At 45.0% G+C, this 27,044-nt stretch overlaps 1 protein-coding gene and 1 pseudogene across 2 annotated transcripts in view; both read right to left on the bottom strand.

The window, feature by feature from the left end:
* Positions 1 to 17,654, bottom strand: part of Drp2 (dystrophin related protein 2) — a 36,562-nt gene extending 18,908 nt beyond the window's left edge. For both annotated transcript variants that reach the window (XM_059250528.1, XM_059250529.1), the window contains exons 1-9: positions 17,538 to 17,654; positions 11,224 to 11,387; positions 8,844 to 9,000; positions 6,995 to 7,115; positions 4,790 to 5,058; positions 4,270 to 4,416; positions 3,756 to 3,834; positions 1,791 to 1,851; positions 1,420 to 1,481 (exon numbers count right to left, since the gene is read on the bottom strand). In XM_059250528.1, the coding sequence (XP_059106511.1) occupies positions 1,420 to 1,481; positions 1,791 to 1,851; positions 3,756 to 3,834; positions 4,270 to 4,416; positions 4,790 to 5,058; positions 6,995 to 7,115; positions 8,844 to 9,000; positions 11,224 to 11,387; positions 17,538 to 17,654 (1,177 nt within the window). The remainder of the gene's footprint in view (positions 1 to 1,419; positions 1,482 to 1,790; positions 1,852 to 3,755; positions 3,835 to 4,269; positions 4,417 to 4,789; positions 5,059 to 6,994; positions 7,116 to 8,843; positions 9,001 to 11,223; positions 11,388 to 17,537) is intronic.
* Positions 10,564 to 10,663, bottom strand: LOC131900356 (U6 spliceosomal RNA; annotated as a pseudogene).
* Positions 17,655 to 27,044: the final 9,390 nt, after the last annotated feature.

The raw sequence follows: 27,044 nt of genomic DNA, 5'->3' as shown, positions 1-27,044 counted from the left end.
TGAGGGCTGTTAGTGGAAGTGAGCACTGATGTGACCACCAGGAAAAGAACTTGGTATTACCCAGTAAAGTAGAACGCATTCATCCTGCCATCAAAGCAGCTATAATCCACAGCAGTGATATGCAAACACTTTTTTACTAAGACTCACAGTAAGAAACATATTTCATATCATGAGCCAGTATATATGCATTTCATAAAGCAATTCTTTACTAGATTTAATACAAATAAAAACATAAAATTACTATCAAATCTGACCCTTGCTAAGGATCTGTTGCCCGCTGATAGTTCCTGGTCTATTTCAGCTTCTGAAGAAAATTGTTGTAACATGCTAAAATAATGTTATGACCTACATACTAAAAGCATGCCCTGGAAAAACCCCTGCACATGTGTACCAGAAGCCATGTACAAGAACTCTTCAGCAGCATTACACATATTCACTCTAAACTAGGGACCCAAGTCCTCATCAGCAATAGACTGGATAAAGAAAGGCTATATGCAATGGTATCCCCTACAGCAGTGAAAGCGTTCTAACTGGAGCCACAGGGCTAAACTTGTGACATATGCTACTTCTCCTAGTAGGTAAAGATAAGGCATGAAAGAGTCTCCCTCATTGCAGATCAGAGACTGCCTTACAAATCAGATTAGAATTCATGTCTTCATGATTAACTCCCTAATGATGCTAAAATGGTCCACGGTGAAATGGAGACTATGCTGTTGAGGAAGATGCAGAGGGGCTTTTCTTTTAAAAATTACCATATTGAAGTACAATGGACATGCAAGAAGCTATATGTGAAGTGACAGGAAGCAGCACGTATTTAATGTATATAGCTTGGTAAGTTTGGGGATAAGTACACACCATGAAGCCATCACCACAATCTGTGTCATAAACCTATCCATTGCTACCAACGTTCCCTCCCATCTTCGTATTTATCAGTATTACTACCTAGTAGTGGTATGTTGCTGGTAAGGGCACTTAACATAAGATTATTCTCTTAGTAGACTTTGACACATGAAAATAGTACTATTGACTATATTCACTACGTCATGTAGCAGATCTCCATCCAGGATCTATTCTTGTGGCATAATTGAAACTGTGACCTATGACCATTACCTTCTTGCTTCCTCCTCCCCTAGCCTCTGACAGCCACCACTCTACTCTCTGATTCCAGGAGTCTGAATATCTTAAATTCCTTATATAAGTGGGATCATGCAGTGTTTGATCTTATTTTCAAGCCTTATTTCAGTCAGCGTAACATCCTTTGGGCTCATTGGTATCATCCAAATGGTATTGTTTTAAGACTAAAGAGTATTAGTCCATTTTGTGCATATGGTACATGCTCATCCATTCATACATTAATGGGGTACAGGATAAAGATGCTTGTACACGGTCCCACCCCATATAGGACCCTTGCATTCTCACCTAGGGTTTGGTATAACTCAGTCATCTTGGGGTGGTCCCAGCATGTGGTCTGAGCCTGGTGGCTACAAACAAAAGCATCAATAGCACCAACATCACATTTCCAACACCCTCTGCAGGCCCACATCCATTAGTCAGTGAAAGGTGGGCTGCCAGAAGCTGCACAATGCAAAGACGAACTCTGAAGCTCCTAATACACCAGAGTTCACCATCATCCAGGCAGAACCTTAAGCACGTCTGACAAGTTGGGGGAAACATTAGACTAAGCAGGGCAATCTCAAGGCACAGAAGTGACAGAGTTAGGGACCCGAAAGGCAGGTGATGGAGGGGATAGGCAGGTGACTGACCGGCTCCTGATCCTGATGATCACTCACTTGATGTAGTAGGGAACTTTATTGGGAGAAATTGCTCGTTCCCAGGGAACCTGGACAGAAGCTGGTAAAAGAGAAGAGAAAGAAAGCTGGCCATCAGTATTCCTCAAGCATCTTGGCCATTCTTAAATTGCTTAATTAGATGAATTTGTGTTCTTTTATGTGAGTGTTTTGCCTGCATGCATGAATGAATGTGTAGCACATGTGTGCTTGGTGCTTGGAGAAGTCAGAACAGGGCATTTTATAGGTCTCTTGGAACTGGACTTAGAGGTGGCTGGCTGCTGCCATGTGGGGACTGCTAATTGAACCTCTGTCCTCTGTGAGAGCAACAACTGCTCTTAACCGCTCAGCCACCTCTCCAGTCCAGCTTCACTTGTTGTTGTTTTTCAAGACAGGGTTTCTCTGTGTTGCCCTGGCTGACCTGGAGCTCACTCTGTAGACCGACCAGGCTGGCTTCGAACTCACAGAGATCCACCTGCTTCTGCCTCCTGAGTGCTGGGATTAAAGGTGTGTGCCACCGTCTTGGCCATTCTTATGCACTATCCTTCCTCAAAGGCAGTTGAACACAAAAGGAAATAGCATTCACATCCAACTGTTAACAGCTCCCAGGGAGGGGCACTTAACAAGAAACATCCTTTGTTCCTTGATGTTGGGACAGGAGAAGGGGAAGAGCTTGTCACCGATGCCCTATTGAACCAGAAACAGGGCTAGAACATGAACAGGAATATTTCATAACCTTAATATTTGCCTTAAGCAGGCTGCCTTTTTTACCTATTCAGCTGCAGGTAACTGGACTGCTCCTGTGGCTATGAAATACAATTGTCTGATGAGGCTCAAAGCCTTTCCCCTAGAAGGCCGACCTTCTCAGATCTGTGGGGGTAGGGGGATGGCACTGCCCATTTCTCCTTTATAAAGAACTCTTTCAATCCTCTGTCTCTATCATTGAGGTCTTAACAGAGGAGGCTCAGCCTAGCTGGCTCACCTGCTCACTCACAGCAGCTTTTCAGAATCTAAGCATCCTCTGCAGATGTAGCTCTGTGGAACTGACTATAAGGCAATAATTCTAACCACGTCTACTGAGCTCCTCCCATGTGCCAGATAGTATGCCCATGCCTTATATGCATATCTAACTTCCATTTTTGTCTATTGTTGCCATCTCCTACCGCCTCGATCTAGGCCGGTATCACCCTTCACGTGGATTACCATGCAGTAAATGTTGAGAGGTCTCTCTGTTCCCACTCTGGCCCATAACAGTGTATTCTGAACATCAAGCCGAAACATAAATCAGATCATGTCACCCCACTTCTCAAACCCTACCAAAAATCCTCTATTCCATTTGGAGTAAAATCTCAAGTTCTTTCTTTTACCTACAAGGCCAACCATGCTCTAACTTCTCTGCTCTTTCCTTTGCCTTTTTCTCCACAGGTCTCCTGGCTGTTCCTCAGCACACCTCCCTGACCTTCTGTTTTAAGGGCCTAGAATTTGTGCCTCGTGTGCTCCCTCACCTATCCATAGCATTTGCCACAAATGTCTCTTATACCTGTTTACTTATTTGATTATGATCTGTTTCCTCCACCAGAATGCAAGCTGTCCAAATTGAAGGGTTTCTATCCGTGTGTTTTTTTTTCCCCGCCAGCATGGCCCCAGTGTCCAGAAAAGTACCTGGTTCACAGTGAAACTGTTGCATAAATAAAGTTATTTAATATTTAAAACCTAAAGAGCTAGGAAATCTCCCCTTTTCTGATGGAAAAGTGAGCTTCAAAAAGATTACACTCGTTTTTCAAGTTTGCACAGCTCCTCTGACTGGGGAGACTGCTCTTTTAACCACCACACCACACAGCTTTTTCCTTATCGCTTCTTGGATGCCAAGATCTACTGGGCTCCCACCAGACCCCCAGTGGACAACAGTAGATTCTCTTGGGAAATGGCTGAGGTTCTTCTACATGCAGTCTAGCTTGGCTTACGTACTGGAGAGGAAGTGCTGTGACCCAGGCCCAAAGTCCCGGTGGGCATCCTGGAGCTGCTTAAGCCTCTCACCAACTGATGCCTACGGAAAGAACAGTGGTTTACTTCTAGCCATTTAGTATGGAATCTGCAGTTGCCTCCAAGAATCTTTATGAGCTCCCTCATAGGCTAGCCTTTCTCCTGTTCCAATCCCATCTATTGTCACCCAACTTCCATCCTCCTCTCGCACTGACAAGGATCAGAGAGCAGCCTCCTTAGTTTTGAGCCATTGTAATTCTCCCCAGTCTAACCAGTGTGTTTAAATCAAGACAAGTCCCTCTCATTCCTTTAGTTCAGTCGTTTCCTGCAGCTTAGAGGTGGAGAAGTTTATTTTCTGACCCCTAATTCTCTACTATTCTTTTCCTGTGTGGATTTCATTTCCAAACCCATGATTCCATTGGGCCTGCGTACACTTTTCCCCAAAAGCCTGTCCATACCATGATGCCTCCCCAAGGCTCATTTCAGGATGCTCCTCTACCTGGAGCTGTTTCCACCGGATGTTGATCTGTTCCAGAGCCCTTGAATTCTCCATTGACAAGTGTACATCAGAAATGGCAAGTTGGTGGGCCAGATCATTCACTAACTTCACTCCATCTTTCACAGGAGAGAATTCTTCTTTGAAGAGCTAGAAAAGCAGAACCAAGTGCCACGGCAGACAGAGAGCAGGAAAGAGGACACATTACTCATTCACCTTCCCTTCCCGTGTGGAGGGTTAGTCTCAACAACACCTAGCTACTAGGTCATTTGTGCAATAGACTAAGATATGAGTGGCCAGTGCTCTAATCCCTTCCTTCTAGTCACTCCAGAAAAGCGGGGAAAGAAAACAGTAGGACAGAGATGGCAATAGACAACCTAGCCCCCAATCTAGCCCATAGCCAAAAAGAGGCTTGGCTGAAGCCCAGACCAACAATCATGTCTTAGCAGAAGGAAAATTGGCACTGTGAAAGGACATCAGGTCTCTCAGCAGGGACTGGAGTCAGGGAAGGAGACCTACATACCTTGATGGCTTGGATATGCTCTGGGAGGGAATCAATGAAGAGATCCCCAATGGGCTCCCAAGTGGCTCGGACTCCCTCTGCTTGGGTCAGAGTACTGCTCAGTTCCTCCATTGTCCCTTGGATCTCCAAGAGATGTTCCAGAGTATGCTCAATGTGGCGATGCTGATCCACACAGCGGGCTGTCAGCTTCTCCCACAGCTCGCTGGCCACTGTTGCCTGCTTCCACACAAAGCGGCTAAGATTCTGAATTCGTTGTCTGGGGGAGGTATCTGTGAGCACAGTCATGAAGCCAAGTCAAGCTAACTCGGGAGAGGCAACCCAGAGAAAGACTAAGACAAAGTCATCCTTTTATAAAACGTATATGCTTGCCTATATATGAGGGGTTTGGGACACCAGTGTGTGCCTGTTTGTATACAAATATTCCTATTTACATAAATATTTCCATGACTGAGCTACTTTTGCACATTCAGGGATTTAAATTATTATTTATATTTATGTATTTATGCATATACATATTGTGTGTGTGTGTGTGTGTGTGTGTGTGTGTGTGTGTGTGTTTTTTCTGCAGTGCCTGTGTGGAGGTTAGAAGACAGTGTGCTGGAGCTGGCTTTCTCTTTCTACAAAGTGGGTCCCAGGTTGTCAGGCTCTGGGGCAAGCAACTTTACCAACTGAGCCATCTCACTGGCCCACATTCTGAGATTTTTTTTTAATTAAATCATTTATCTTGAGATTATTATAGATTAGCTTTTGGTTATAAGAAATAACGTCGATATTTCCTGCACTCTTTACCAAAATGGTAATGTCTTGTAAACTAACAGTATCATGTAACACCCAGGATTTTGGCATTGATATACTCTGTCAATTTTGTTCAGAGTTCCCTGGTTTTACCTGTATTCATTTTTGTGCAAGTGCACACACACACACACACACACACACACACACACACTTAGTTTTATGCAATTTTATCAAGTGTTGGTTCATGAATCTACAGCCACATGAGGGCATTTTAGTTTCCTCCCACATTTACATTAAGGTTATCTCATTTTTTTAAATGGTAAGGTAAGGAAGGAATAAAGTATTTTAAGAGGTATGGTGAGGTAAATCATCTAGTCCTATTCATAACCTCAGGAAATGATTTAGGCATTAGTGTCTGCTGTTCACTACAGAAAGGATGCTCCAGCTCAGGAGTCTGGTATAATGTGCCAAGCTTTTCTCCTTGGACTTCTCATTTTTAGGTTTCCTCCTTGTCCCTCAGACTTCCTGCGGAAAGAGGAGGATTCAGAGTCTCTAGTCCCAAGCTGCGTGGACTCGCCTTACTGTCTCTGGAGCTTGCCCCATCTGGGCCCCACTGAGCAGTGACTTATGTGCTAACTGGCCCACTGAGAGGCCAGAAATCAACCGAGCCTGTGAACAGAATCGACAAAGGACTCCGCTGATGAAGGCTTCTTTCCAGTCTATTCCCTCTGTGGGTTGGGGCTCAGGAGCCTTTTCCAGAGGGTTTGCTAGACTGCCACTTGGACTTGATTTCCATGGATGCCACACTGGCAGTTTATGGGAATCGAGATAGAAAACAGCCCTCGCTATGAAGTCAGGTCCAGAAGTCACCAGGGTCAGTATCGACCAGCCACAATCAATTTTCATCTGAAAATCTGAAGATTCTTTGGTTTTAAGATTGCTTTGTAGTTGCTGGCTGATAGCAGCATCGCCAATGTCCCTCTCTGTTGGAATAAATCAGATTCTTTTCTAATGTTTTCAATTCATGCTACATTTATTCATCAGTATCTTCACATGCGAATGTGAAAACGAAGATGCAGATTCACATGGGTAGCAGGTACAGGCCTGGGTTGTCACTCAGGGGACAAACAATATTCCGAAAGGACAGACTCCTCTCATTCCCTGGGTTGCTTCAATTCACTTGAGGTCTCCCTCCCTCCCTCCCTTCCTTCCTAACATCTCATTACAAGGCCACACACGATTCTCTGAAGAGCCACATACAGCTTTAGGCCCCATGCTGGTGAGACCTACTTCTGGTTCTTTCCTTTCTTACAACTGTGACTCTTGTCCCATTCTGACTTTGGGCTCACAGGAGAAAACTACCTTCCCAAGTAACAACTCAGAAAAGGAGCCCGTGAAAGGCACAAAGGTGTTTGTTTACTAGTACATATAGCTCAAGAAGAAATGGGGGAAGGCAGGAAGGCCACCTACCTTTGCTCTCAGAATGAGGCTCCTCTAATTCCTCAAACGGGTGCTGGGTCAGGAAAGCCTGAGCGGATTCCAGCACGGAGTAGATATAGGGACCTTTAGACTTGACTTCCTCCATAAAGGCCTGTGAAGGTTTGCAGTCAAAAGGAAAAGAAAGCCTTTCAATCACTTCAATTTTACGCCATGATCAACAACCTTTCTTCTTTTTTTAAATTTTTTTTATTTTATAATTCAATTTAATTTTACATATCAGCCATGGATTCCCCTATCCTCCCCGCTCCCGCCTTCCCCCCAGCCCACCCCCCATTCCCATCTCCTCCAGGGAAAAGACTCCCCTGGGGATTCAGCTCAACCTGGTAGACTCAGTCCAGGCAGGTCCAGTCCCCTCCTCCCAGGCCGAGCCAAGCATCCCTGCATAGGCCCCAGGTTCCAAACAGCCAACTCATGCACTAAGGACAGGTCCCGGTCCCACTGCCTGGGGGCCTCCCAAACAGTTCAAGCTAATCAACTGTCTCACTTATCCAGAGGGCCTGATCCAGTTGGGGACCCCTCAGCCATTGGTTCATAGTTCATGTGTTTCCATTCGTTTGGCTATTTGTCCCTGTGCTTTTCCCCAATCTTTCTTCTTAAGGAAAGTTGGTCCTGTGGCATTACTAGGGATTTTAGGGTTACCCAGGGAGGGAAAACATCAGTCCTCCCTATAGGCAGAAAATAACTCTAATGCTAGGAAGTCTATTCAGTGTGCAATGAGTCTGGCTATGCCATAAAGTAGAAGAAACATCGTAGAGTAGATCTTAGCTTTCTGGAAGACTCAGTGTGACACCAGCCTGGGTTTTATAATTAGCTTGAGTTCAGTCTGAGCTCTATACTAAGTTTGAGGTCAGTCAAATCCATGTAGTAAAAACTTGGCTCAAAAACAAAACAAAAGAGAACAAAACAAAGAGATATTGGTCATTTTCTGATTATAGAGGTGATGTCACAGAAATATTTAAAAGTTCAGAAAAGTATAAATTAAAAATATAAATTAAAACTAAATGAAAAGTTATAGAGAATTACAAAATGAAAGAGAATTACAGTTTTATCACCTAGAGTTAAACACTGTTAACGTTTTGGTGTATTTCCCCCCTGTGCCATTTCTGTACACACACACACACACACACACACACACACACATCTATATACATCTTTATGTAACTGAGATCCATAGTTTTATATTTTGCATTTTAAACATCATATTAAGTTCATTTGTCCATATTCTCCTTATAAATCAAGGCAGGGTGCTGTGGGATGGTCTGTATGTCAAGTGTGTTGCTGATTGGTCAGTAAATAAATCACTGATTGGCCATTGGCTAGGCAGGAAGTATAGGCGGGACAAGGAGAAGAATTCTGGGAAGTGGAAGGCTGAGAGGGAGACACTGCCAGCCACCGCCATGACAAGCCGCATGTGAAGATCCCGGTAAGCCACGAGCCATGTGGCAAGGTATAGATTTATGGAAATGGATTAATTTAAGCTATAAGAACAGTTAGCAAGAAGCCTGCCACGGCCATACAGTTTGTAAGCAATATAAGTCTCTGTGTTTACTTGGTTGGGTCTGAGCAGCTGTGGGACTGACGGGTGTCAGAGATTTGTCCTGACTGTGGGCCAGTCAGGAAAACTCAAGCTACGGCAGGGTTTTAAATTGGATGACGAGCCTTGGCTCACGCTGTGGAGTGCAAGCCCCAGATGAGGACTGCATACCCTGACCTACTGCTTTAGGTATCTGAGTAAACTGAGGGCCTGTCTGTCAGGGTACCGGGAAAGAGTGTTTCCTGCTGAGAGGCTCCACGCCACCCCTGCAGGAGTCTAACCTACCGCATGCGTCTCCTTCTCCTGTTGTACCAGGGCCACATCCCCTTGCAGGGGCAGTTGAGCTGACAACTCCTCATCCTTTTGGCTGAGCCAGTCAATAATCTCTTGGAGCGGGAGCTGAAGTTTTCCACTGTGGTCTGAGAAGGCCTCGAGGCGAGCGCTGTAAGACCAGTGATCCAATCACTTCTTAAATAACAAAATCTATTCTTCCTTTAATATGCGAATATACTTTAATATCCAAAACGGACTCCAAGGAACTGCTCTAGCTGAAGTGGAAGGAGACCCAGGAGCCGCTCCTCCTTGTATCTACTGATGAATGTTCCCACCACAGGTGCGTAGTATTTAAAACAGTAGTCGGGAGCTGTCCTATATTAAAATGGTTGAAAACATCTTGGTCACTTCAGCTGCATGTCCAGCAGCATGCCAGGAAGGGTAAGAAACCGAGCAAGGGCATTAGGGGTGACAGCAGTCTGGCTCCCCTCTTGCCCTGGCAGAATACAAATCACATCATTCTGCTCAGCCAGGTAGGGTGCTCTGCCCAGGAGAGGATACAGTTGGTGGGAAGGGCAGGGTGGACAGGTGAATATGAGTACAAACCTGAGCAAGGCTCTACACAAATCTCAGCCCAAAGGGACTCAAAAGATGGCAAAAACATCGGCTACAGGTTGGAAATACAGAAGAAAACATGTATTATATAATCACATGTCTGTTTGCCCCCGACTCCCAAATGAAGTAGGAGCTAAGGTCTAACAGTAGGAAGTTGGAGGCTGGTCAAGGCCTGATGCAGATATTAATCCCATTCCTCTTAGTTGGCACTAACAACTATCTCTGCCCACTGCTTCCCTATACCTGGGGGGAAAAAAGCTTTTTCTAAATTACGGTGTCAACTAGTTCTTACGACAATCTTATGGGGTGGGCATTATCATTTCCAAAGATCAGTTTGTTCAGGACTACAGACTCAGGCGACTGACACAGATCTGTGATTTGAAACAGGCTTTTCGGGCACGACAGGCTGCTTTCTCTCAGCTTTTCTACACTGCCTCATCTCCTCACAGACCCCAGAGGCCGAGTTTGGGCTAAGAATGAGACACACACAGCAGGGCAGAAAGAAAACAACAGAGAGAAGCCGCCTTTGGGCTCTTACTGAGTTGACAACACATGGATGGGAATAGAGGACATCAAATGATGCGACTGGGCTGGGGACGCAGCCTGGCTGGGAGAGCACTTGCCTAGCATGCATGAAGTTTGAGTTCCATGACCACATAAACTGGACGTGGTGGCATATGCCTGAAATCCATGTACTCAGGAGGGGGAAACAGGAGGGTCAGAAGTTCTGGGTCCTCAGCTATATAGTGACTTTAAGGACAGTCTGGGATACGTGAGACCTTGTATCTAAATAAATAAATAAAACAAAATACAAGAAAGGGATGGGAGTATGCAGATGAAACTCTCCAAGGTTGGACAGTGGAGGAGGGGACAATGGCTTCATTTTGATTTACATACCAGCACTTTTAAGTTTAGAAAGCATTTTGCCTTGTTGCTTCATTTTGATTTACATACCAGCACTTATAAGTTTAGAAAGCATTTTTCCCTGTTGCTTCATTTTGATTTACATACCAGCACTTTTAAGTTTAGAAAGCACTTTTCCTTGTTATTTGGATGTTGGTGACACTGTGAGGTAGGGAGGAGAGGTTTTATTTATTCCTCCTTTTTTCATCTTCTTAAAAAACTAAAGAACGTATTTGCGTGTCATCCTTGCGCAGGGGCCATGCTAATCTTCTCTGTATTGTTCCAATTTTAGTCTATGTGCTGCCGAAGCGAACCAGACCGGGCAATGGTGGCACACGCCTTTAATCCCAGCACTCAGGAGGCAGAGGCAGGCGGATCTCTGTGAGTTCGAGGCCAGCCTGGTCTCCAAAGCGAGTTCCAGGTAAGGCGCAAAGCTACACAGAGAAACCCTGTCTCGAAAAACCAAAAAACAAACAAACAAAAAACTAAAGAACGAAGCCAGGTGTAGTAGTGCTCGCCAATAAGCCTAGCACTGGAAAGACAAAGAAGAGTTGATTCCAAGGTTCAAGGCCAGCCTGCACTCTACAGAGAATGCCGAGCCAGCCTGAGCTACAATCTCAGGACAAAATCAAACCGAGTGGAAGCTAAAATTCAGAGAACTCGAGCAACTTATCCAAGATGACACAACTACCTAAAACGGGTTAAGATAGAAATGGCCTTACTTCTAACCCAGGGTTCTTCCTCTGTGCCCGAGAAAGATGGAGAGAAGTAGATAGTGAGGCTGACTGGGGGACACACAAACTACAGCAACAAAAGGGCCCAATACTGTCCCAGCCAATCCCTAAAGTAACTTTTTCTAGGAGTTAGTCCTTACCGCAGGTTATGAGACTTCTTTTTTATTTCATTCCAACACAGATTCATGGCTGATGGTTCCAGGGGGCCAATGGCTCCAACAGATCCATTCAAGAGCTTTGGACTTAGGCAGGGATTCCCGGCACCATCCCAAGGAGGTGCAGGGATGGTGACTGCAGCTCTAACCTGGACAGAAACACAAAAAGTCTGTGGTCTCTGGACTTTTCCATGCCCTCTTCTATGCTAAGTGTGGGACGGGAGTGAACAAGACGAGAGAAAGGCTGGTCCCAGGGTCCAGAAATCCTAGCCTATTTTGTGCGAGTGCGTATTCAAGGGGGAGCAGCAGTAGGGACTCTACAGACCCACTCGCTGGAAGCTCGTCTCTTGGAACGGGCATAGAAGTGCAGAGTACTGCTTCCTTCGTGATAGCCCCCCACCCCCTGTTAGAAATTTTGCCAGGATGACTGTGCAAATGGGACCCTGCATCCAATAAGAAGCTGGTGGGATTTGTCCAAACATGAACAATCACAGCGTTCAAACTGAGCAATAGACTCAATCCACAGGGGCTCACACTTTACCCAGCCTTCTAGAAAAAACAGCTGAGGGGCTGCCCCATAAAGATTCAGAGAAGAGGCAGCTAAGACAAAGGAAGTGATCTGTTCCCTACATCCTACTTTCCAATGGATCTAGGCCCTTCAGGTCACCTTCCCCCAGTTTTAATCCACACTTCAAATCACAGTCAGGAAGCCTGGAAATCTTCCTAAAGGTCATGAAGGTGAACGTGGACTGAGAAAGATAAAAGGAACATTCTGGATTTTGCACTAAAAAGGATTCTGACTTAAGTTGGCAGCCAAGAAGCCCAGTCTTGAAGCTTGCCAAACTGTAGCTTGGGTTCTCAGTCTCATACTCTACTGTTGCTGTCCTGGGCACTGGTGAGACCCTGAGAGAGTATTGTTGGGTCTAGGGTATAGTTGACCAAATCACCCATTATGAGCATAGTGCTGGAAATACCCAGCCAGGCGGCAGTATAGGGTGGAGGGAGGGAGTTGGAGGAGGGAATCTCTGTCTGAGCTGATCCATCCTACCCATGGAGACTCTCCTGTTTGCCCACAGGTCTACCTGCATCTTGCCAACTAGCTGACCCTCCTAGAGGCTGGGACTCCTCGATTCTCCTCTCTGTCTTAAAATCATACTTTTTTTATTATTTAGTAATTTCTTTTTTATTATTATTAAGAGATTTTCTATTCATTTTACATACCAACCACAGATTCCCCCCCTCCTCTCTCCTCCCACCCCCCAGACTTTCCCCTCAACCCACCCCCCATTCCCACCTCCTCCAAGGCAAGGTCTCCCCTGGGGAGTCAGCAGAGTCTGGTCCATTCAGTTGAGGGAGACTCTCCAGGCAATTTAGGATACTAATCATCCCAGTAAAACTACAGCTCACGACCACAGCGTGAAAGGAAAGTGAGGAGCTGCCAAGTTCTGGGGGACAACCTGAGAACTCAGCCCCACTGCAGCCTGTGTGGTGACCCTACCTGTGCTGCCTGAGGAGTCCATGGCAGGACCTGGGAGTTCCATGATTTTCCCTCAGCAGGAATCCGGACCCCGTGTCTTGTGAGTGCAGACAGGCAGAATCCTGAGGAGCTCTGAGCAACCCCACTCAGGGAGACTGGGCAGAGCTAAGCCAGGCCAGGAGGCGGGGTGGGGAATGGGGGGGGCTGCTACCCTGTTTGTTTACTGACCCCCCAGGAATCTGGAGGGGGCGGCCATGTCAGAGTCTACCCAGTGAATCAGAGCTTTGTTGTGGGGAATTCCGGCTCGCTCCCAGGCTGGCAAGGGTAGCAGGAGTGGGACTGGGCATTCCATGGGGCTGAGGAGTGGTGTGGAGAGAGCAGCCCTGTTGACTAACTTCCCCTCTCTGAGGAAGACACAAAGCACTTACTGCCTCCAGGCCCGGCCCTGCTCTGAAGTGGACACAAAGATAAGACAACTTGAGCAATACACTTTTGGAAGGCAGTTTCTCCAAGGACTGATGGAAGATGAGCTTGAGAAATAAGCCTTCCTCCCAACTAAGTGAGCGTCTTCAGAAGCAGTGAGGGGTGTGTTCGGCACCTGGGGACAGGGTCATGGAATGTCTACATTGGGAAGCTGGGGTAGCAGAATCCCTCTGCATTTGGTCATCTTCCATGAATGCAGAGACCAGAAGATTCACTGGAGGCCACTATTAAAATAAGGGAGGGTTTTGCCCTGCCTTTGAGAGGTAGAGGTAGAGCCATGACTGGCAGACCTCTGTACCCTGAGGACAAACTGATGGACTCTGGGCATCCCTTTGAGCCTCTATAATGGAGGAAGAGAGGACAATGAAATGTAGCAGTTCCATGAAGATAGCCAGGGATGGAGACACCCCTGTGCCAGCCTGGGCTACACTGGGTGGGACTGAGGGAAGCCCTTTCCATTAAGCCGCTGACTGAGGGGCCGAGCCTCTACTGGAAATGATCACTAGTTTCTCTCTTTAGTAGACTTGCCTGGAAAAAGGTTAACATTCCCGAGCTCAGCCCCCACCCCTGAGCACTTCGGAAAACACTATGTTTATACCAAAAAGCGTTCTGTTCCCACCCTTATTTGTCTCCCACAGTCTTCTAGGCTTTCCACAGTTCCACATTGTTTCCATGCTGAGGTCCACCTACAGGAATAGCTGCCTGACCCTTTCTAGAGGCCTGAGCAGAGCCAACTGGGATGGCTGGAGGACGGCAGGGATGACGAGCCAAGAGTGGGGAGTGGCTCCAGTTACAGGCATTACTTGTGTTAGGATAATTGGGCTAAAGCCAGTGTCACAAAGTCCTTTGGACTGGGAATGCCCCTGAGTTGGAAACAGCCCCTTGTGACCCCGCCGTGACCAAGCCGGCCTGGCTGTGCTCTGGGGAGGAACACACAATGAGCTGGGCGCCATCCCCATCCGTGTTCGCCTTTCATCCTCTTCAGGGCTCTCTCTCTTCTTAGCTGCCTAATCACCATCCAGCCGGCTCCCACGTTGTTCTCTAGAGCCCTGTTCTCCTCTCATTTTCCCTCTGAAGAGGGCCAAGGACATTTCGTAGGCAAATCATGAAGAGGAATTGTTTTCTTTCCCTTCCCGTATCAGTTGCTTTCCCGTTCTGGTTTTTTTGTTTGTTTGTTTGTTTTTTGTTTTTTTTATTTTATTTTATTTTTTTTTTTTTTTGTGGATAAGATGTTTGCTGCTCACACCCCATCCACAGAATTCTCTACTCATACCTTGAACCCTTGAGACAATAATAGTGCAGGAAAGAAGAAAAAACACATGCAATCAGGAAAGAAAGACTGCCCTATGCCATTCACAATCACACACTGCAGCCCCTCTGTGCTCTGCCCATGTAGGGAAGCTTGTTGGGTGTGGCGAGGCAATGGGCAAAGGAAGCCTTTTGGAAAGACTCAGGCTTCTCAATACCTCAACACTGTGAGAGCCACACTCCATGCAAGAGGTAGATTACTGGGCAACTCTAAATTGACCCTGGCTTTGAAAATATATTAGAGGCAGAAATGTTTCTCTGGCTAAATGCCAAAAAAAAAAAAAAGACTGATCCTCATTCTTGTCTGGATCTTGACTTTTCCTTCTTTAGCTTTTCCCAAATGATTTCCCTAACACCTGTATTCTCTCTCTGTTGCTTTACGCCCTCTCTCCCATCTCCCTACAGACTGACCTGCTGTCTGTTCCCCTAGAAATGACTCAGCACAGCAGTCTGTCTGTGACTCTCCGGGATATACTGTACTTCCTCATGCCCCACAGTCTCTAGACCACTGTACTTCCTCATGCCCCACAGTCTCTAGACCACTGTACTTCCTCATGCCCCACAGTCTCTAGACCACTGTACTTCCTCATGCCCCACAGTCTCTAGACCACTGTACTTCCTCATGCCCCACAGTCTCTAAACCACTGTACTTCCTCATGCCCCACAGTCTCTAGACCACTGTACTTCCTCATGCCCCACAGTCTCTAGACCACTGTACTTCCTCATGCCCCACAGTCTCTAGACCACTGTACTTCCTCATGCCCCACAGTCTCTAGACCACTGTACTTCTTCATGCCCCAGTCTCTAGACCACTGTACTTCCTCATGCCCCACAGTCTCTAGACCACTGTACTTCCTCATGCCCCACAGTCTCTAGACCACTGTACTTCCTCATGCCCCACAGTCTCTAGACCACTGTACTTCCTCATGCCCCACAGTCTCTAGACCACTGTACTTCCTCATGCCCCACAGTCTCTAGACCACTGTACTTCCTCATGCCCCACAGTCTCTAGACCACTGTACTTCCTCATGCCCCACAGTCTCTAGACCACTGTACTTCCTCATGCCCCACAGTCTCTAGACCACTGTACTTCCTCATGCCCCACAGTCTCTAGACCACTGTACTTCCTCATGCCCCACAGTCTCTAGACCACTGTACTTCCTCATGCCCCACAGTCTCTAGACCACTGTACTTCCTCATGCCCCACAGTCTCTAGACCACTGTACTTCTTCATGCCCCAGTCTCTAGACCACTGTACTTCCTCATGCCCCACAGTCTCTAGACCACTGTACTTCCTCATGCCCCACAGTCTCTAGACCACTGTACTTCCTCATGCCCCACAGTCTCTAGACCACTGTACTTCCTCATGCCCCACAGTCTCAAAACCACTGTACTTCCTCATGCCCCACAGTCTCTAGACCACTGTACTTCCTCATGCCCCACAGTCTCTAGACCACTGTACTTCTTCATGCCCCAGTCTCTAGACCACTGTACTTCCTCATGCCCCACAGTCTCTAGACCACTGTACTTCCTCATGCCCCACAGTCTCTAGACCACTGTACTTCCTCATGCCCCACAGTCTCTAGACCACTGTACTTCCTCATGCCCCACAGTCTCTAGACCACTGTACTTCCTCATGCCCCAGTCTCTAGACCACTGTACTTCCTCATGCCCCACAGTCTCTAAACCACTGTACTTCCTCATGCCCCACAGTCTCTAAACCACTGTACTTCCTCATGCCCCAGTCTCTAGACCACTGTACTTCCTCATGCCCCACAGTCTCTAAACCACTGTACTTCCTCATGCCCCACAGTCTCTAAACCACTGTACTTCCTCATGCCCCACAGTCTCTAAACCACTGTACTTCCTCATGCCCCAGTCTCTAGACCACTGTACTTCCTCATGCCCCACAGTCTCTAGACCACTGTACTTCTTCATGCCCCACAGTCTCTAGACCACTGTACTTCCTCATGCCCCACAGTCTCTAGACCACTGTACTTCCTCATGCCCCACAGTCTCTAGACCACTGTACTTCCTCATGCCCCAGTCTCTAGACCACTGTACTTCCTCATGCCCCACAGTCTCTAGACCACTGTACTTCCTCATGCCCCACAGTCTCTAAACCACTGTACTTCCTCATGCCCCAGTCTTTAGACCACTGTACTTCCTCATGCCCCACAGTCTCTAGACCACTGTACTTCCTCATGCCCCACAGTCTCTAGACCACTGTACTTCCTCATGCCCCACAGTCTCTAAACCACTGTACTTCCTCATGCCCCAGTCTCTAGACCACTGTACTTCCTCATGCCCCACAGTCTCTAGACCACTGTACTTCCTCATGCCCCAGTCTCTAAACCCCAAAGCACTGCAGGGAAATTCAAAGTGCACCCATGTCTCCCTCTTTTCCAGACAGCTTCCCCTGGACCTCCTTCCTCATTGCAAGGAAAGGAAGGTTCTCTCTCTAGATTACTACTTCTCACCCACCCACCAATATACAGAAACAGAGACAGACAGACACACCACCACCGCTGCCGCCGCCACCACCACTATCATCACCATACTCCTAGGGGAGAAGAGAAGATTCTAAGCTGGGCTGAGCCAGGAGCTGCAAGGAAGACTAGGGACTTGAGATGATGAGCCAATGGAGAGAGAAACCAGAAGAATATACAGTACACTAGGCAGAAGCCAAGGCCGTGGAAGAACCTCACTTTGCTCTAGGCCATGCGCTGAAGAACCATGCTCTTTTGGGACCTCCCCGGAACTGTAACCCCCAGAAGGTTAACATGGGATTGGTCCTCATTAGACATACTAGGCCTTTGGATTACCTAACCTGACCACTTTCTCTGCAGTATGTCCCCCATTAACTACCTCATGGCTGATAAGGAATGGGCTGCAGGAGGCTCCGCTATCTAAGGGTTTTTATTTACATGAGTCTCCTTGCACCTTAGGAAGTATAGGTATCATATATGTTCAAACACATCCCACATCCAGTCATTTTACACAGGCCTTTCTTTTACTAAAGGACACTTACCTGAGGCTGGGGACAGCTGTTTCTGAGGCTGCGGCTGTGATGAAACCTGTCAGCAGCACGCCACTCATGACATCGTGGGAGGGTGTAAGGGCATCCCTGCATGACCAAAGGTTGCATCAGAACCAAGGCTCATGGAGGGTGAGGACTGGCAGTCGACCAACTGTTGAGCATCAAGCACCTGGAAGAGCAATAAGGAGAGATTTAGAGACAAGACTAGACCAAGCCAATGAAGTCAGCACATCCTAACAGCTGTATGGACCAGCTAACTATGCAGAAAAGCATTCACAGATAACTGACCTATGCAATAGTTCTTCCCAGGCCACTGTGTTCCATAAAAGATTAATTACTAGCCAAGGAAGTATTGTTGGATGTATAATATAGGATGTAGTATAGGATGCTTTGTGCTAAAGACACAAAGATGAATTACTATGAGATAGGTTGGAGACGGAGCTAGGTAAGTTAGTAATTACAATAAAATACTTATGTGTCGAATACTATAATTAAGACTAAACTAGGTGAGGGAAGCACAAAGCGTATCCAAGACCACCCAGACTCGGAGAGACTGCATTTGAGGGCCTAGGGAGATGGCTCAGTCAGTTAAGTGTGTGCTACGTAAGCATGAGGACTTTAATTTGATCCCCAGAACACACACTTAAAAAAAATTGGGCCTGGTAGCGTGTGCTTATAATCCTAACACTGGGGAGGGGAAACAGGCACTTGGCTAGCCAGCCTAGCATACTTACTGAGCTCTGGACCAATGAAACACTGTCTCAAAAAAAAAAAAGCGGCTCCTGAGGTTGACCTCCAGCTTCCATATAAATGTGTACACAAATGCATATGCACATACACATGCACCCACCTGCAAGCACACACACATGAACACACACACATGCACACACACACACACACACACATGCACACACACATGCACACACACACGCTACAAAGAGAATGCATTTGAGATGGGCATTGGAGGCAGAGTTTGCCTATGCAGAAAAGGAGAGAAAGGGAGACAGGCAATAATGGTTGACCCACCTACTTAAAGGCTGATGTCACAAAATGGCTAAGCATACTCAGGTAACAGTGAGTTCAGTATAGAAGACACAGAAGGAAAAGCCAGTGTCTGCTTCAAGGAGTTCACATACAGAGAAACAGGGAGGATAGACCATAAATTATATGCATTAACATTAGAAATAGTGATGGGATGGAGAAAAGAAATAGATGAGGACAAGGTGAATTCTTCCTGGTTGTGTCAAGAAAATTTCCCTAGAGAAAATGTACTTCAGATGAATCATGAAAGATAAGTGGGATTGCATTAAGTAGAAAAGATAAAACGAAAAAGAATTTTCCAAACTGCACATAAAAAAAGTGTAGTGTGAGCAAAGGACAAGATAGGTGCCTGATTGGGTCATGGCAAACAAAAGAGTCTAGCTTTTCTCTTGTAGACAAGAAGGAGGCACTGAAGATTTTAAGCAGGAGAGTGACATGGCCAGATTTTTCTCTGCTTGCCTTGTGTGGTGATTCTCCCAGGGGAAGAACATGCTGAGAAGCTAGTATATAATAAATAGGTAGGCAGGATACATGAGCAGACAGCAAGCTTTGAGGTACATTGAAGGGGGAAAATGTTTGGGACTCCGTGGCCAATTGGATGTGAAAGGTGAGGGAGCGGAAGGAGTCAAAATTTCTAATTTGGGAGCTAGGTGGGCAACTTTGCCAAGAGCAAGAGCAGGAATACAGGAAAAAGAACACATTTGGTGTGGTAAGAGGTGAGGGTAATGTTATATAATGAGCAAGACTGGAGACATTTAGCTTTACACATCAGGACTGATGATCTTTGAAAAGGAGATATATGAACAAAAAATTAGATGTACAAATCAAATGATGGCTTAATAAATGTATACACCAAGAAGATAAGCAACAAGGATGATCTTGCAAATGATAAAGGTGACTTCTTTCAATGTATGGCCAAAACAAACCTTCCTCCAAAGGAGAAGAAACCATTATCTTTGATTCCTGGTGGTGATAATTCAATAGTGACCATTTTTAGACTCTATTCCACCAGTTCCCAACATTTTACACATAAGGGTCCCTTCCTAAGATGAAAAAGAGTCTCACTTCACCCACTCGCATCCACAATAGTAGCTGTACTTTTAGAACTTACAGAATGAGAAAAACACGTAACACATTTAGACATCTGTAGACTCCACGCATCAAGTACCCTTTTCTTCAAGGGTCCATGGTCCCAAGATGAAGGACTATTACAGATTCTGGTGTTTTGTAGTGTGAAGAACACTTTGTTACAGCTAAAAATTCCCAGCAATTACACAGCTACACAGCTTTCTACCCACAAAGAGATTCCCCAAAGAATGGCTGAAAATATGATCCCCCTAATCAAATACCAACAGAAAAAAGATCAGTCACTCAGATAAAATATAATGTATCGGACTGGATGTGGTGGTGTAACCTTTAATCCCATCACTCAGGAGGAAGAGACAGGCAGATCTCTAAAGAGTGAAGGGCAGTCTGATCTACATAGTGAGTTCCAGTTCAAATGCTTTTGTTTTTGTTGAATTCACAAGTAATTCATGTTCTTAAAATTCAAAATATTTTTCTATGGTGCTAGCAATTGAATCTGGGGACTTGTGCATACGAGGTAAACTCTATATCGCTGAAGCACATTTCTAGCCCTTAAAACCTTTTTCATTTAAAATGTATTTATTTACTTACTTACTTGTAGTGCTGGGGACAGGGCCCAGGGACTTTCGAATACTAGGCAAGAGCTTTACCACTGAGCTGTATCTTCAACTGGAAAATGTGAACTAAGCCATAGACAGAACTGAAAATAACTGCCGTGTAATCACAAGCCAGAGATAACCACCCTTAACAAATGTAAAGATGTAGTACCTTGTCTTTGAAAAACAAATACAGGTAAGTTCCAGGTGATTTGGGAGACATGAAAATGGTTGCACGTGACCAGGAGAAGCAGAGTCAGAATAACTAAAAATAGACTATTTCAAAGAGAGAAGAGGAAGAGCTTTGGAAATTCACGAACGTGCTAATAACGACGCAGCGAAAGCGCAGAGTACTCTAAACTGAACAAGCTTTGACCATGTGGTTCTCTGACGAGGGGAAGGGAAGGGAAGGGAAGCCCATCCCAAAGCACTTTGTTTTCTCCTCTTTGCGGAGTCCTAGGGAATTAAGCCCTCCAAAGAAGGCTGTTCAATCAAAATATCGCCAAGTAAAATTGAAGAGATGCAGACAACAGATGTGTAAATTTAATCACAGAAACCCAAAAGAGCACAGTTCCTCAGTTACTGAATTAAAAGATAAAGGAAATGGGTAAATGCTAGGTAAAGATTTCCAAAGTTTAAGACTAACGATGATCAATGACCCCAAAGAGGCTACAAATAAGCACATGACCCTCATCTAAGACCTAGGCAAGAAAGTCAGTAACATGGAGGAAAAATTCAGCAAGGAAGTTGAGATTTTGAAAACAGGAGAACATAGAATAGAAACATCAGAAAAAGGGCTGATGAGACAGTTTAGTGAGTTAAGGTGCTTGCCACCACTGATGACCTGCGTTTGACCGATGGGAAATACTCGGTAGACAGAAAAAAAAGCACCTCTCAAAAACTGCTCCCCTACAATAAATAAGTAAGTTTAATAATATATATGTTAGAAATGAAAAGTCAATAAATCGAAAATTTAAAAATCGTCAAAACCACCACCAATAGACTCAACATAGAAGAGGAAAGAATGTCAGAGGTGGAGGGCATGGTTAACAAAACACTACATTTACAAACAAGAAAAAACAAAAAAGACTCCAGGTGTCACAGTGCACAGCCCTTGGGAGGCAGAGGCAGGCAGAGCTCTGTGAACTCAAGGCCAGCCTGGTCTACAGAGCAATTTCCAGGAGAGCCAGGCCTGCACCAAGAAACCATGTTCCAAAAAACTAAAAAAGAAAGAAAAATGAGCCTGACCATAACTTCCAGGAATTCTCAATCAAAAGGCCAAACCTAAGAATCCATAGGATAGGAGTTGAGATAAAAACAGAACACACTGAGAATCTAGTGGATAAAATAGCAGCATAAAAATCCCCAAATCTGGAGAGATAAATGCAAATGCCAGGAACCCAAAATAGGTAAGACAAAGTAAGATCCTCTTCATGGCATTCTACAGTCAGGAAGTCCAAATACAAAACAAAGAAATTTTAAAAGCTTTAGAGGAAAACTACCACTAACTTAGAAAAGCAAACACATCATGAAAACATCAGGTCTCTTATCAGCAACCCTAAAACTAACCAAAGGAGGAGGAGAAGGAGGAGAAGGAGATATTTCAAGCTCTGAATATGAGTAACTACCAACCAAGACTATTCTATCAAACACAAAGCTATATTTTAAAATTGATGGAGAAAGAAGGACATTTTAAGACTACTACAAATTAAGCCAGCTCAAGTCAAGCACAAACTAACCACTGAGCAGAAGATAGTTTTTTATTCTTTGTGTCTTTCACATCATGCATGTCCACCCCATTCGTTTCCTGTTCCTTCTTTTCCACCCTCTGTCCTTGCAACACCCTCCCCAATAAAATAAAATTTAAGAGAAAAAACGAAAAAAGGAAAAAAAAACAGAGAAGGAAAAAAATCAACCTCGTCATGGAAGCTGTAGTGTGACACAGTGAGTCACACAGTAAGCCCTTTTGTCCATACATCTTTACTTGCAAGTGTTCATTGCAGAGTCATTAGTCTGGTTAGAGGCCTCTACTGCACTGCTACACTATTGATACTGGGCCCTCACTGGGGTTCCTCTTGGATATCCTGCTGTTGCCCTGTGTGGTGGAAATCCTGCAGCTTTGGGTCTGCAAGACCCACACTGTCATGTGCTCCAGCAGATCATAGACGGGGTGGATGTTGGGGTGGACCAACTCATAACCCTGGTTCTGGACCTGGGTAGTTGCAGGGTTGGTCAGCCCACCAGCTCTCCCTTGTCCTCACCACCAGGGTGAGCTCTCCTGAATTGTCCTGGAGAGTTCACTCCTTGAAGCAATGAGCAAGGGGTGGGGCTAGTTCTGCTTTCATGTCCTCAGGGTCAGATCCCTGCCTCCCCCCCACACACACACCTACATCTTCATGGCCACTCTACTGTGTTACCCAGGTATGGCATAAGGGCCACTCTCCTGAGTGCTGCAGCTGAGGGGCAGGGCCAGCTCTCTCACCTGCCTTGGGCATTGGTGGGTGAGGGGACATCTCGCCCCTGCCCATGCCACCGAGTAACAGATGAGTAATGGGGACAGCTCTCCCATGCTCACAACTTCCGGGCTGGCTCACCCACACATTCACCAATGGGGTTGGCTCTATCGGGCTTTATTGTACTAGTGTGCTCTACTGTGTGGAGGGCCTAGCAGATGATATTTAAAGGAATACTACACACAAAGGAGAAAGAAAAATAGGAAGTCTCAATCATGAGGGCACAAAAGAAAACAAATTTCATGACAGGAATAGATGAACAAAGGAAAATAAAAGAATCAACTGTGACCAACACAGTTAACCAGCAAACCTCTAATACTAATAAAAGATAAAGAAAAGAGCAAATGACAATTAAACTTACAAAAAAAGTGACAGGAATTAATTTTTAAAAATCTCTCAATAATAACCTGAAATGTAAGTGACCTCAGCTCTTCAACAAAGAGATGCAGAATAGCTGACTGGATTAAAATACTGTATCTAGTTGTGTTATCAAGAAACAAAGTGGTAAAGACACACACTGAGCATCAGAAGTGAACGGAAGCTGAAAACACCCTGGCATAGCGGCCTGATGATGCAGATTTCAAATGAAGTTAGGAGAGAAAAGACATACATAATAATAAAGAGGCTCTAACAATCCTAAATACACATGCATAAATATTGAGGCTTCCAACCTCAAAAAACAAACACTAATGTGCATAGGTCACATGGGTCTTGATATAATAATAGTGGGTGATTTCAGTACTCTACTCTCCCCAAGATATGGCTTCTAAACAAACAAACAAATTTTTTTAAATGAACACAGTTAGCCATTAGGGAAATTCTAATGAAAACTACTTTGCCATTTCATCTCAACGTCTGCCAGAAAGGGGACCAGCAAAAGGACTGGGTGGAGGCAATGAGGGAGGGATATAAATTAGAATAAAATATAGTGACGCATCGAAAAATACCATAATGAAACTCATTACCTTGCCTGCTAATTTTAAAATTTAATTAAATGTTGTTGTTGCTTGTTTTTGAGACAGGGCTTTTATATGTAGCCCAAGCTAGTTTAGACCTTGTATCTCTGCTGTCTCTACTTCCAGTGTGCTGAGATTACTGGTATGTGCCATCACGCCTGGCTGTCAACTAAAATGAAGTCACCACATGCTATCTATCATTTCTATCCTGCTTCGTTCACTTACCACATCATGGCCAAATTATAATGTCATTATTCCTCTAAAACATGCTCGCTCGCTCTCTCTCTCTCTCTCTCTCTCTCTCTCTCTCTCTCTCTCTCTCTCTGTCTCTCTCTCTCTCTGTGTGTGTGTGTGTGTGTGTGTGTGTGTGTGTGTGTGTGTGTGTGTGTGTGTGAGATGCTTGTGAAAGGTCCAGGAACATAGGAATAAAAAGTTGTAAGTTTAAGAGATGGAAGCTGACAGCCCTCAGCTCAGTCAGCACATAGGGATTAACCTTTAACTAGGCCTTTCTTTGTTTTAGATGGGCAGCTCTGTCAGCAACCCAAAGGTTAGGTGTTATGGTGTAGGTTTTGTGTTTGTTTGTTTGTTTGAGACAGGGTTTCTCTGTGTAGTTTTGGAGCCTGTCCTGGATCTCGATCTGTAGACCAGGCTGGCCTCGAACTCACAGTGCTGAGATTAAAGGCGTGCGCCACCGCTGCCCGGCAAATGTTAGTTTTTTACGACGGCTCTCTGCAGCCCTGGGGTTGGCTATTCTCCCTACCACTTACAGTCCTACCACTGGAAACTGCCGTAAACCAAATTTAACTTTTAATGAGTTCGGCGTGACAACCTGCTCTGCATTGTTTCGTATTCTCCCTGCTATGGGAACCCAGCTATGTCAGGAAGGGTTGCATGTTTTGGGCAAACATCAATTAGCTGTGTCAGGAAAGACTGCAGGGTATACAAGTATCAATTAGCTGGAACCCTCTAAAACCTTGTTAGTGGAAAATTGTAAATCCTAAAATGCAATTTGTCTCTAAAAGTTTAACTTCCAAACTGTAAAAATTCTTTTGTCCATGCCTAATGCTCACCCCTTACTATAAAAAGGGGCTCATAACCCACTTCCAGTTACCACAGTCTCAGAATCCCGAACTCTGGCTGTGGTCTCAACTAGCTGACAAGCCTTTTGTGCCCCGCAGTGATTTCTTGGAATAAAGTTTGCTTCTGATTTTAGACTTCAGTGGTCTGAACCCCATTATTTTGCACATTCCCCCTAGACCCAACACTTGGAATTGAACCCAGGGCCTCACACATACTACACAAACAAGCACTGTACCTCTAAACTATATCAAATCAAATCAAAACATGATTTCTGATAACTGCAAAGAGTGCTATAGTTGAGGTCTTTGGCTCTGGCATCAGACTAGACCCAGAAGTCAACATTCTTTAACCTACCAACAGTGTGGCCTGGAATACCCTTACCTCTTGGAGCATCAGGGCTCTGGTCTGCAAAATGGGGATAAGGATTATACTGACCTTACGGAATTGTTCTAATTATTAAAGTTAATCTTCAATGTACACAATTTAGCATACTTCCTGGCAACAGGACATGGCTGAGTTTGCTATAATCATTGTCGTACACTATTTCACTGAATTGATATACCAAAATTTATCTTAACAGTTGGACATATTATTTATAGTTTTCTGCTTTAGAAGTCAAATCACAATTAACAACCTTGTGCATAATTATGATTATCAGTATAATAATGTCCTGAAAGGGGGAATTCCTGGAATAAATATTTTAAAAACGTTTCAGGCTTATGACATGTATATTTAAAGCATCCTAGAAAAAAGTTACATTGGTTTATACTATCTCCAGCAATGTATGAGAGTGTCAATTTGGTCAAATTCGTGAGCAAAAAATGGTATCCTGTTGATTACTTTGCATTTCTGTAATTACTAGAAATGTGGACCCTCCACACATATTCTAGCAGTCATTTGAATTTCTTCTTTTGGGAACTATTTTGAGAGTAACTTCTTACCAAACATAGCGGCACTTGTCTTCAATGCCAGCATTTGGGAAGCAGAGGCAGGAAGACTACTACAAGTTCAAGGCCAGCCTTTTCTACATAGCAAGAGCCCAGGCAACCAGGCCTATGGTGTGAAATCCTGGCTCCCAAAACCAGAGCAACACAACAGAATTCTTTACAGATTAATGCGTTCCTTCTTATTCTTCTGCTGGCCTGTCACCAGACAAGACTAAGATAAACCAAAGAATAAAAAAATTCATCCCTTTCAGGTCCTGGTGGCGCATGCCTTTAATCCCAGTGCCCAAGAGGCAGAGGCAGGTGGCTATCTGTGAGTTCAAGGCCAGCCTGGTCTATAGAGTGAGTTCCAGGACAACACAAAGAAACCTTGTCTCAATAAACAAAACAAAACAATTAATCCCTTCTGGTCCCATTATTAGGACCCTCTGTTTTCGACGTTTGTTCTATGACCTTATGTCATTTCACCTCTCTAAGCCTTATTTTTTAGATTTATTGTTCATTGTCAATTTCATACATGTATATAATGTATTTTGATCATATTTACTCCCCCATTACCCTCCCTCCTCTCCCTCCAGCTCATCCTCTTCTTCCCAACAAATTCCCCTACTCTTGCGTCTCTTGTTTTGTTGTGTTGTGTTGTTTGGAGGACCTCACTGAGTTTAATTAGGGTATCTGCATAAACAAGTCTATTTACTGGGGCATGGGCAACTAACCAGTGAGGACGCCACTGAAGACAATGACTCCCTGTACCCCCAGGAACCATTAACTGCCAATAATAACTTCTCCAGGATGGCCGGGGCCTCCCAAGCCCCTCCTCCACCCAGGATTAAAAGTTGAAGGGCCCCATCTTTTGCAGGCCTTGTGTGGGTAACCGCAGCTGCTGTGAGTTCATGAGCATGATGGTTTAGGACTTATTTTGCTAAGCTGTCAAATATAAGTATTTAAGATTGGCGGCCATCAAAACACTATTATTACCACTCTTTGTACAGCATGAACTTGAAGCCTGCTAAACTGTCTTTCAAGATCGTCTTCACGTAAGGCAGGCACTGTGGTCCACGCCTAGAACCGCAGCAATTAGGAGGCAGAGAGAGAGGAGGATGGTGATTTCAGTCATTCTCCAGGACATAGCAGTTGATGCCAGCCTGGGACGAGTGAGACTCTGCCTCAGACAAAGAAATAAACAAAAGCAAGCAAGCAAAGAAAAACAGTTTTTTAAGAATAATTTGGCAAGATTGTCCCAAGCCAGAATTACAATTTCATTTTCAGGTGAACATGCTGA

Source organism: Peromyscus eremicus, chromosome X, assembly GCF_949786415.1.
Source record: "Peromyscus eremicus chromosome X, PerEre_H2_v1, whole genome shotgun sequence".
Classification (NCBI taxonomy): domain Eukaryota; kingdom Metazoa; phylum Chordata; class Mammalia; order Rodentia; family Cricetidae; genus Peromyscus; species Peromyscus eremicus.
The sequence above is the reverse complement of the archived record's forward strand: the minus strand, read 5'-3'. Positions and strand labels throughout refer to the sequence as shown.